General features: G+C 43.3%; 1 protein-coding gene across 3 annotated transcripts in view; it reads left to right on the forward strand.

Annotated features, from left to right (window-relative positions):
• Positions 1 to 12,265, forward strand: part of shroom3 (shroom family member 3) — a 60,489-nt gene that overhangs the window by 44,025 nt on the left and 4,199 nt on the right. For all 3 annotated transcript variants that reach the window (XM_061061713.1, XM_061061714.1, XM_061061715.1), the window contains 11 exons: positions 48 to 242; positions 339 to 537; positions 1,304 to 1,607; positions 2,597 to 2,670; positions 4,846 to 4,937; positions 5,782 to 6,484; positions 6,585 to 6,825; positions 7,456 to 7,601; positions 10,566 to 10,665; positions 10,946 to 11,111; positions 11,219 to 11,340. In XM_061061713.1, the coding sequence (XP_060917696.1) occupies positions 48 to 242; positions 339 to 537; positions 1,304 to 1,607; positions 2,597 to 2,670; positions 4,846 to 4,937; positions 5,782 to 6,484; positions 6,585 to 6,825; positions 7,456 to 7,601; positions 10,566 to 10,665; positions 10,946 to 11,111; positions 11,219 to 11,340 (2,342 nt within the window). The remainder of the gene's footprint in view (positions 1 to 47; positions 243 to 338; positions 538 to 1,303; positions 1,608 to 2,596; positions 2,671 to 4,845; positions 4,938 to 5,781; positions 6,485 to 6,584; positions 6,826 to 7,455; positions 7,602 to 10,565; positions 10,666 to 10,945; positions 11,112 to 11,218; positions 11,341 to 12,265) is intronic.

Raw genomic sequence — 12,265 nt, forward strand, 5'->3', positions numbered from 1 at the left:
ACATCAACACTGTTTTTGACTTACCCTGGCTTGACTCTGATCTCCAGAGACCAGCGTGGCAGATCGGCGGAAGATGTTTGAGCAAAATGCTTCAGCAAGAACCGACTTACGTCAACTTCAACAAGACGCTCTGGCTGAGTACGTACAGAGAAAGAGAGGTGTAAAAAGAGAGGAAGGTGGACAGAGGAGCGGACTGAGGCCTCGGAGTGCTTTTCTACAGCCTGAAAACTCTAACCACGCAGGTGGGTGGAGGAAGAAAGAAAGATTAAAAGATGAAGGATTGATGGTTGGAAAGTATATATTAGACTGATAGACTCTCGTACCTTCCTTTTTTTCAGCCTCCTCCTGTTACTCAGACACCCTCAGCCTCTCCTCCGCCTCCAGTATGCTCTCCCTCCAGGAATCCATCTTCTCCTCTGAGGGGAGGAGTATCTGCTCCAGCCTCCCTCCAGGAGCAGACCTGCGGAGTTTCCAGTCCAACTTTTTCTACCCAGGCACGGTGACCTCCCCGAGGCCTCCAGCACACCCACAACCAGGGTAATCCAAGGTCAAATATATGACCTGTCAAATACTTTTGTTAAACTCAGTACAATTATTTCTCATTGAAAAGCAAATTACTGCATTCAATTTCTGAAACTATCCAAGAAGCATCTAGCCAGTCAATTATTATCTGGCTCTCTACATTATGGTTCAAATATAGTTTACAAAGTGAAGCTGAACCTTTTTCAGGTCAACAACAAGTCCAACAAGCCAAACACTTCTAAAGAATTTTGTTTTTTTTGGACAGAGGTTTTATCAAACATTTCTGATGCAACTTCAGGAGGCCGAGAGAATCTCAGTGCTGTTAGGATTGATGACAAGAATTCATGTCTTTTGCCCAACACAGTGCCCATTTGGCCTTCCTTTTATTGAGTTTGTTTGCAACAGCGCCATGCAAAAAAATGTGCCTTGCTTTTGATCTGAACACACCTATGGATTGATATTTTAGGGTTGCTGGCAGTGTTCGTTCAAGGGTAGCCTTGTTGGTCATTTCACCACTTAGAACTGACTGTAATATTTCAAAAACAGCTGTTGACAAGACATTCATGCATGAATTCTCATGATTTTGGACTCCAGCAGTTTAAAGTTTTACCTTACCACTAACTCAAGATTTGTAGTTTTATATGCAATGCCTTTGAAGCTTTTGATGGCTGCTTTGACATCCACATTCACCAAAAAAGTTATATCAATAACTTTGTGTGAAGTTGAATTTTTACATTTTTACTAAACCTTCATAACTCTCCTTCCATGTCTCTGCTCTCAGTGGCTCCCCTCATCAGCTGCAGGCCCAGAGCCTCCAGGATCTGACCCCAGAAGCAGGGCTCAGCAGACAGAATCAGTCCTCCCTCAGAGACCTCAGCCAGGTCCACCAGCAGCAGACTGCAGGGCCCCAACTCAGCCTGGGACTGTCCAGTCAGTTGAACGGCGCTCTGCAGAGAGCCAGGCCAGCTCGGGGATCAGCAAAGTCTGCTTCTGCAGAGGATCTCCTAGAGAGAACGGAGGAGAAACGGATGTCTCCTCAGCACCACAGATCCCGCTCATCCCCCATGGTGGAGAGTCTGAACCAGGTAACACTGCACCGACACCAGGAGTTTACGTGTTGAAGCTCAGAATTTCTGAATCTTGTCTGAATTGGAATTTATTATTAGTTCTTTATTTGTGATTACTTTGCAAAACAATCAGCAGGTGGGGCCTGCGCAGCTTTCATACTAAAGCTGGTGTACAAAATTGTGAAAGTACTTATGCAAAGAATTTTCACTTGGCCTGCTTTGTCTCCACCCATTAAGAAATATGCAAATGACTATGAATACTCCACATGCTGTGACCTATAGGTCAAATAACGATGGCAAATCGTGCTGCAAAAGGAACAAAAAAGAAGAATTTTACTGAGTGCTTGTTACTGAGGTGGAGGCCAGAAAAAAACACCATTTATTTGGTTTTCTTTTCTTGGGAATTAGAAGCTGGATCTGAGGCCAGTCTCCAAAGCAGCTGAACGTGCGACTTGTGTCACTATTGCAATATCTCTGTAAAAGACATTTCTCCATTAAACAACATTGGTGCTCCCCTCTGTGTCACCATTGAGTCTGCGACGTTTTAATGAAGGGATATTTGAGCCCTGAGTCACACAGGAAAGGCCCAGAATCCTCAGTTTCCTGTGAGGTGCCAGAAAGCCGGGGGACGGTGGCTGGGCGCTGTCCGTTATGGATGATAGCAAAGATAACACACACACACACGTATACATACATCATACACACATTGATAGAGTTCTGTAAAGAATGCAGTCAAATCTCCTTCAGTGATCAGAGCCGCCTGAGTCACGTAAACATCGTTAGAGTTCAGACAGACAAACGGACAAACTGTCCACCTGCTTCAAACAATAGATTTCACTGCAGGGTGTCGGCTTTTGTCGTCTCGATGTTGTTTAATTTAAACGTTCGGCAGAATTCAAAATGTTCAAACTTTGATTGTTGATTGTGTTCAAAGAAGGAGGCCAACTCACTCACTACCAACAGGTACAAATAAAGTGACCTAACCTAACTCTGTCTGTGTGTTTCAGGACCTTCCTCCAGGTGACATCAGGATGTTTGGTGTCTTCTCTGAAGACATACGCTGCTCTCTGGCTGCAGACAGGTGAGTCCCATCTTTACCACTGTCTCTTCCATGGCATGTTATCCATGTTATCTTCAATAATTAATAAATTATTAAAGGTGGAAAACTTCAAGAGAAAGATATCAAATTATGAAACAGCACTTAAAAAGTGGCTGACAGACGGTTAAGTTGAGTTAAGTTATTTTCTGCACAGATGTTTTTTGTCGGGTGATTGGTTTGTGAGAAACAGTTTGAGCCAAAATGTCAGACTGCTGTTTGTTTACTGTCAGAGGACTGATGGATCATGGGAATTCAGATCATATTTGTGCTCATATTTTAGCTGCCTTCCATAACAGGATGTCAACATTCTTTGCTATTTTAAAACCAGCTGTTGCCTTAAGAGTCAATACGCCCTGCTGCAGACGACGAAGAGAGGGGGACAGAGGGAGAGAAGGAGAGGGATAGACGGGGATGAAACATAGAAGGAAAAATAGATGGACTTCTGGGAGGATTAGATGAAAGAAGGGGAAAGAAAATGCAGGAGAAATGAGAAGCAGAGCTTTCAGATGAGAAAGTGAGGAGGACTGAGGGAGAGGTAGAAGGAGAGGGAACGAAGGGGTGTGACGTTACAGAGAAAAGGAGTTGGAGTAAGGAGGGAATAACTGGAAAAGAAGAAATAAAGGGAGGGGCTAATAAAGATAATAACAAAAGAAGGAGGGAGGGAAAGTAGGTGCGAGAAAAGGTGGAAGAAGGAGGGGGATAAAGTTGCAAAGATGAAACAAGTGAAAGGTTTTGAGGAGATAGAGGGAGTATAGAAGAAGACAGAAAAGCAAAATGATAGGGAGGAAAGTAAAAGAAGAAAGACGCCGGAAAGATGGAAGAAAAGAGATATTAAAATGTTGGAAAGACAGGCAGAGGGAAAAGAGGAAGTGAAAAGATGGAGAGGGGGAGTAGGGACAGGTGAGATCCAAAGATAAGAGAGAAGGTCGAATGAGGACAGAGGTGATAAGGAGAAAAGATGGGAAAGGGAAGAAATGTAACTGTATGGACAGAGTCAAGAGGATGGAGGATGGAGGAAAGAGGGAAGAGGAAAATATGGAAAAAGAGATGTGGAGGAGGTTAAACCACTGAGAGAGAAATGAGCGATAACGTGAGAAGGGAGAGAAAGAACAGCAGTGAAAGGAGAAAACGGGGGGCGTGGAGGAGGATAAAGGAGAGATGAGAGGAGGAGAGAAATGAGGAAGTGAAAGGAGGAGGAAAAGAAGATGGCAGAGGAGGTACAATAACAGGGGTCATTACGGAGAAACTGTCCTCCCGAGGAGGAAGGAGGACGTGTACTTTGGTATGACAGCAGGAGAAGAGGAGCGAGGCAGATGAGGACAGGTGAAAGGGGATTCTGAGGTGAAGGGGTGGAGGTAGGAAAGAAAGGAAAGGAAAGGAAACCAAGGGATCAGATGACTGGTAAGACAGAAATAAAGGTGGAGCAACACGGAAAAGGAGTTCACATGAGGTCGATGTGAGGAGGAGGAGAGGAGTCAAAGGAGGGAGGAGGGAAAATTGTCTGGCGCACTGACAGAGAAGTAAACTCCAGGACGTGAGGATTTATCAATCTTAAACTCTTAATAATATTTTCTTTCACTACAGGAATTTTGAGAACGTTTTTGTATAGAGCTAACTTGAGTCTGAAAATAACCAGGAACATGAACACACCATGCACTGTTGTTTACAGAGTTCTGACCCTCACGCTTTACATTTTAATCAATGATCAAACTAGAACATTTTATCATTTGTAGACTAAAAAGACATAATGCCAGTATTGAAAGTTTGCCCAGAACACTTATAGATGTTGAGGCTAAGATTTTCAAGGCCTGATCTCGATCTTTTTTGAAGCTATTTAGAGAAATAGTTTGACGCCTGTGTCTGCCATTTTATAACTTTTAACAACTCGTACCCCATTCCTCTGCTAGGTGTTGTAATCCATCACTGAGACATAAGTGAAAAGGATTATCCTGGATTCCTCATGTCACAGTCTATCATTATAATCGACTCTATAATCCACAAAGACAACAGTTATTTGACTTTCCTGTCAGTTTTCCTCATAATGCTTTTCTTTGGAGATTCTCTCTGACACAGTCAAGCTTTAACTTGACATTATAAAAGTTTGAATATTTACCTTTTATTCTTTCTTGACCTGTTTTTTTTTTTTCTTCTTCTCAGACCTGCAGACCTTCACACATCAGAGAGCCCTGTCTCTTCTCAACAGTCACACAACAGCCTGATCACCGTCCAGCCTGCAGGGCCTTCAGAAGGTGAGACTTCACCTCATAAAACCACAAGGAAAGGGAAAATTGTAATATAGTGCATAAAAATGTGTACTATTGCGTTTATGCCAAGCAGCGTTGAAAATGAAGCCAATGAAGAAGTGTAAAAACCTTCAGTTCCTCTGATGTCCACTGCAAAAGCCAAGGAATCCGCACTATGTCACATGTCAAAATGTGTATTTATACAGCAGAACTAAACATGTTTACAGCCTGACACCCAATATGGCGACAACAGTGACCGCCGACTTTTTTGGTGTCTCTGGTGACTATAGAATTGATTCAGCGCAAAAAGAAAAACATTGGAAGAAGGAGAAAAAGGGTAAAGGTACAAGACTGTGTACATCACTTTTTCTGGGAGTCAAGAAACTACACAATCCATTGCGATTCCAAAGAGCCTCTAGGATTGTGGGTATCGTAGATCTTTCCCCCGTTTATCTTAAACGAGGTTGACATCTTACACACGTATGTCTTCTGCAGGAGCATTAACCATTGTTTCACACTCAGGCAGCTCGTAGTAAGTCTACCTCGGATGGTAATGACAGTATGGCAAATAATCAAGTTCGCTCTGGAGAAAATTAATGGAATTTTAACTTTCACATTACACTGATGAGCCACATATGAGCCATTGTTCTCTCCAAGGGAGACACATTAGAGGGCAAAGAACCTGTCAAAATAATGTTTTCGAGCGTCAGAGATGAGCTGGCTCGACATTATTCACAACACTTTTTGACCGGCTTAGCAATCCACAAAAATCCAACAATTATCACAAACACAACTCTGAAAAGTCCCCTTTAGATTCACACTTCTACCCTTCCTTCTGCTTTAACCCTAGACCTTGGCTCCTCCCACACTCCCGTCACTCGGAGAGAGCGACAGAGAAACAGCGAGCGACAACGGGCCAACAGCACCTCCACCCTGGCGGCGTCTGTTGGCTTGCCCTGTCCCTTCTTCTCTCCACCTGGCCTTGAGGATGAAGGCAGCACTGAGTGGCGTGCTAACGAGAGGCTGAGCCAGGCCAATCTGGACGCCATCACCTTCCCCGGCCTCCCACAAACAAGCACAGGTGACGCTGTAAGCACTCCCGCCTACAGTGAAACCCGGGTGACGGACAGACAGACGAGGCACAGTTTGGGTGACGCCAGCACTTTAGAAGACGCTGAAAAGGACGTTTACAGAGGAAGAGCGTTCAGTTTGGAGACGATAGGGGGGCAATCTGCGCAAAATGAACGAGTTTCATCTGTGCCGCTCTTAGCCCCACCAGACATGAGGGAGAGCACGCCGTCTCCTCCCCCTTTCTCCCCACAGCGTCTATCCTCACTCCGGATCTCCGAGTCAAACCTCATCAGCCCCACCGACTATCACCCCCCACTTAAGACAGGCTTGTCTCAGGAGGAGTATGATGAAGTTTTCCTCCAAAATCCGGCTCATCCGTTACCTCATCTGCCGGTCAGAGAGACGAACATTCTGGAGGACTTCCCTCCTCCACCTCCTCCTGTTGAGATGGAGCAAGAAGCTGGACACCAGACTCTGGAAAGGTCTGTCAAACAAAATTCAAAACATAAATGTAATAGTTTCATTGAGGAAATGTTTGTATTTATCTGCTAACTCTTTCTCTGTCCACTCCCCTGTATCCAGACCTACCCTCGAGGTTTTAAACAACAGAAACTCAAGCCTCCACTCCCCTCCATCGTCCCCTTCCTCCTCTGTCTTTCCTCCACCTGTGCTCAGCCACTTTCCTACTCCGAAGCCCACCACCATCAACTCCATCAACACGTACACTCCAACCGAGGACAGCTTCGGTCTCGACTATCAGCCCCTACCCAAGAGGGAAAAGACATCAGAGGAGCTGCGAGTGGAGCAGCTGGCCCGTCGGCTGGTGCGTACCTCGTGCCTCAGCAATAACATTCAAATCTATGTGTACACAGACTCTCATCCTTGTCATCATGTCTACTTCAAACTCGATCTTTATTAAGAGTTTTTACATTAAGTGTAGAAGTTGTAGGCAGGGGTCTGGATGTTAGTAAGGAAACTGTTCTGGTTTATGTTTTTAGTCCGAGTAGTATCGACCAATCACATCAGCAGGTTTGGTGTATGCAGGAAAAACGGCAAATTAAGGCTGAACCCAGCTTCCATCTGCAGTAATCAGACCTCCATTTATTTATCTTTATAAACAGATATCTGCATGCAGGTACAGCTATCAATCTGTTTAACAATCTAGCTCAAACATTACAACTTAAGTGCACAGTGTGCAAACTCTGCCACCAGGGGGCTCTCAATCAAAACACTAACAAATGTTTTTTTTCCTGTACTTTATTTTCACTCTGCCTGTTCTTATCTTACTATTCTCTAACTTCAATGATCTTGTACCTTGCAATACTTTTACTTATTTAGTTATACCCCCATAGTCTTTATGCTTAGTCCTGACTTTGCGTCTGTCATTGTAATTATTTCCAACTATACTTTTCTTGTACTACATAGTTGGATTTTAATTTTTCCTTTTATCCAGGTGTTGCAGGATCACTCTCTGGCGCCCCTCCTGGACACATGGGGAGGTAAATCCACTGTAGAGCTCATGGAGGACATCTTTCCAAACAGCCGAGTGGTTGGCAAATCTCCATGGCAACGCAGAGGCAGTAGCCGACTGGATGACAGGTAACTCTGACACCATGTTTAAGTGGGCCACTATCAACTGGGTATTGGCTATGTGTGGCTGACCTATAGAAATGTACATTGGCTGGGAATGGGCAAACCATTTAGACAGAAATCTTCGGTGATGTAATCCATCCGGACTTGGATACATTTATACATTTTTAGCCCTGATTGCATCCAAACAAGGGCCCTTCATTTGAGTCAGCCCATGTGAGGACTCCATGGAAATTAAGAAAAAAAAGGTGGATGTGCTCAGGTTCAATAACCCAGCTGGGTCCCACATATATAAACCCAGTTAAACCCATTTGGTCCCCACTTGGACTTTGCCCTTAAATTTAGAGAAACTAAAGCGGGGTACACACTACAATATAATCAGTCCCATTTTACGCCCGATTCCCCTCTTCCAACAATCATAAAACCTGGTACACACGACACGAGACGATCAACTCGACTCACCACAGAGTCTCGACTATCACAAAGTGTAATCTTGCGCAGTCAGACGTGATTTAGGAGTAAACAAACATGACGGGCAAGCTAAATGTGGCTAGCTGTTAGCTGGTACATCCATTACGGTAAACATTTTGGTCAAACTCCTGTCCTTGTCAGTTGGATTGTGGTTTGTCTTACAGGACACGTCGTATATAACTGATGTTGTTGCCACAAATCAACAAGTTGGTCCTGAATTCATGACAACCATTTAACTTTCTGCTTCGCGATTGCTGTTGTCGCCATGGTAATGTTTGTTGTGCTTCCTGCTTCAGTCAGCTTGCTTCCCTATTGGCTATTGTTCCGTTCCACGTGACAATTCACAGAGTCCGTGCTCGGCCGTGCTCGGTGTTCTCCCCACACCACAGGATTTCCGATCGGAAATATTGAACACGTTTAATATTTACGATTTCAAATTGGGGCGGCCCCCGATCGTCTTCCGAGCAGATCGGGAAGGTTAAAATCACTCCTAACACACCTCACACCACAGGAGAAACTGGCAAGATAATCTTTGGAACATCAGATAGTCGGGCCTTTGCTGACTTTCGTCGGAAGTGGGGAATCGGGCCCAAAATCGGCCCTGATTATCTTGTAGTGTGTACCCCGCTTAAGCAATGTCCTGATTTTTTATGCTTCTCAAGATTATCTTGTCAGATTTTCCTGCGGTGTGAGGTGTAAAGAGTGATCCAATGACCTCGGAAGAACGTAAGGGCTGCCCAATTTCAAATCATATATGTACGATGCACTCTGTGGATGGTGTCACATGAACAAAACAAAAGTCAACCGGGAAGCGAGTGGCGACTGAAGAGGGAAGCACAGATATAATGTTTTCACTCCTGATTTAACCGTCCTTGTTTACTTGAGATATAAACAAGTAGTTCATTTTTTCAAACTCAATGCAGATCTCTGGTGACTTCTTCTTACTGACCAACTCACCAAGGTAGTCAAAAAAATATTGCAACGCAGGAGGTACAGCAAAGTGGGGTTCAAACTGAAAATGTAGAGATATGTCAACACTGGAATACACAGAACACCACAGACTGAAGTTGTTGTTTCATGCTGGAAGACGTCAATGTCCTCTAAAGTGCTTTATGTAAGACGACGATAAAGACCTTCATGTTTAATGTTTGAGCAAAACCACAGAGTTTGAGTTAATGTAGCAGAAAGATAACAGGAGCATTAGGAGGGGGAAGAGGACTTCCTGTAAGCCAGCGTTTGTCACTCTTGTTGTGTTTGCTGACAGTTTCCTCCTCCTATCAGCTGCTGACACTGAGAACAAACCTCTGCTGTCTCTGCATGTGTGGCCTTTAAAGTCAGCGACATCTTCAGTGTGTTTGGGTTTGATGGCGAACGTGATGTTCAGGAAAGGAATGTTTCATCGCAGAAAAGAAAGCAAACACTTCAAGTCAGCAGCATCATTTGTCACGAGTTGAAGGGAGTCGTGATGATGCTTTGACCTCTAGCTAATCGTTGTTATGCTGCGTTCATGTGCAGTTTGGATGGTGGGTTTTCCCAAAATGTCTTCAAGTTTTACTTGTTGCGTGTCTGTTGAGCTTTTCACTCGTGCAAAAAAACTCCTGTGAATCAAATTTGTGAATGCAAACACCAGAATCTTTTACCCCAATGTTTTCCTGCCAAGCCCCAGTAAAGTTTCTGCAAGATGGGGTGAGGTTTTGTGAGAATGCAGCAGATAATATTCAGGAAAGATTCATTGTGAGCAAGTGGGAGTGGGTGATGACGAAGCTGCAACCTGTTTGATCGTTGCTCAAGGAATGAAGCTGCTTCCTACTCATTTCTGTGCACTAGTACCCCCCCCCCCCCCCCCCCCCCCCAAAAAAAGAGACCTCCTGCTAAATATAAAACTAGACAAACACTGACACCTTGTGGCCACAGTTGTAGCTACAGTATTTCTGCACAATTATAATGCCTTAGAAGGCGCCTCTTCCAAAATCAATGTTTTTTGATTATTATTCACATGTTGTTATTCATCGATTGATAGAAAATTGCAAATTTAAATTCTTGTCAAAGGCTGTACTTTAGGGAAACTATAAATGAGTTTTTAATTTATTGTGTATAATACTAGTCAAACACTTAATGTGAAACAGTAAATAGTATTAAATAATTATTATTATTGAAAGCACCCAAACAGTCATCCTTTTTTAAACTTTTTTATGTCTTTGTTTTGTTCAGATTTTTTAAAATGAATTTCTTGTTAGTTATCTTGCTCTTTTAATCTTCATTACTTTTTGTTGCTCACTATCTCTTTCTTTTGTCCTTCTTTTTTTAAATTTAATTACCAAAATATGAACAAAGTCTCTTCTTGACAAATAACCGCAGCAATGTATTTTTCATTTAATCCAACATGAGAAGGATGAGAATGATTATCGAGGAAATGGCACTTAATAAACATATGAACAAGTTAGAAATATAGGGGTTTTTTTTTATTTCTATTTATTGTTTTCGTTCTTGTTACCTTTCCAGAATCCAAGATGGTGTCTGTGATCCCGCTGAGAGTGCAGCGGCAGATCGAGAGAAGGAGACCGATCTGGATGAGGAAGAGAAAGACCTCAACACCAGGAAGGTAAACAGAAAGATTTTGTACGAAACTCTTTTTACTATGAAAATGGCCAGAGAAGACAGACATAACAGCAAAGTACAAAAGAAACTTACCTAAAAAAAATATATTAATAAATAATATATGAAGATCTTGGATGAAGCGTATATCTGGTCTGAAAATCTTTACATTTTTGGTCAGCTGTTTGACCTCCTTCCGCCATGTTCTGGTAGCATTTGATGAAACATCACAGCAGGTATGCAGGTTAAACACGTGAATTCTTCTCTGCTCCCCGCCCTGTCTGCAGGTGGAGCTGTGTGAGGCTCTGAGGAGCAGCGTAGCGGCTCTGCGGCGGGAGAAGGAGGCGCTGAGTGAGGAGCAGAGTCGTCACCAGGCGCTGGGAGCGAGCATCGAGACGCTGGTGCAGGAACGCCTCAAACCCAACGAGAGGGACAAGTACAGCATGTTCATCGGTACGGCAAAACAAAGATTGTTTTATTGATATTTTCAAATACACAGCTCCCATCATGCTTTGCTGATGCACTTGAATCTGAGATGCTGTTGTTGTGTGTTTTTGCAGGCGATCTGGAGAAGATCGTGAACCTGCTGCTGTCTCTGTGCAGCCGGCTGTCGAGAATCGACCGATCTCTGCTCGCTCTGGAGAGAGAGGAGCTGACGCAGGAGGGAGCAGCTGAGGAGAGGGTGAGACTGACAGGATCTACCTGTCTCACACTTTATCTGTCTGTTTACACTTCAGATGGCAAACCGAGGGGCGTCCAAAACGGCCGTGTGTGGGTCGCCTTAAAAGCGCCTACCTTCTCTGGTCCAAACAAATCCAGATCATTCAGGACCAGAATCTAAAGTTAGAAGGAGGACATACTGGCTGCTGCATTGTTGTCAGAGAAACCAGCACTTCAACATAGCATGTTTCCTTAATGTCTGATCATATAGTAAGATCACTTTATCATCATGTTCACTACAGATCTCACTGATTGGACCTTTAAGTCTTTCCTAATACCTTCCATTTGATAAACAAAAAAAAAAAAGTAAAACCATTTAGATGCCTAAAAATAGATATATAGGATACAGGACATGCGTGGTACAAAAGTATTGAATGAGAAACATTTTGATGACTGTGATTTAAATCTTTTAATGGGTCACTGATTCAGTGGAGGTGTGGTTTTATGGGTTTGGCTGAGGCTGACGCTCCTGCATTACCAGGGTTTTACATCTCCTGTGACTTTAACAACTGCAGGTTGTTGGATGGTATTTATTTCTAGGTGTTGTAGATTATAGGATATTGACCTAATATGTTAAAATGTAATCAGATACAGAGTCCTTGATTACGTCGTATGTTCTTAAGGAGAGCTCTGAGAACACAAAGGGACAAATGAAAGATCTTCATCCTTACAACATAAAGGACCACAGAGAGAGAGAGAGAGAGAGAGAGAATGAATAAAGAGACAGAGTCAGTCTGTTTCTGTTCATGTTTACTGATGAGATAAATGAATCACAGCGTCAAAGTGTTTCAGGGAACTCGTTGATCAAACATTAACTGTAACACATTTATCTGCTGCTTTGTCCTCACTGATGATGTCAGATAGTCAGATCATCACAACATAAGTCA

This window comes from Labrus mixtus, chromosome 17, assembly GCF_963584025.1.
Source record: "Labrus mixtus chromosome 17, fLabMix1.1, whole genome shotgun sequence".
Classification (NCBI taxonomy): Eukaryota; Metazoa; Chordata; class Actinopteri; order Labriformes; family Labridae; genus Labrus; species Labrus mixtus.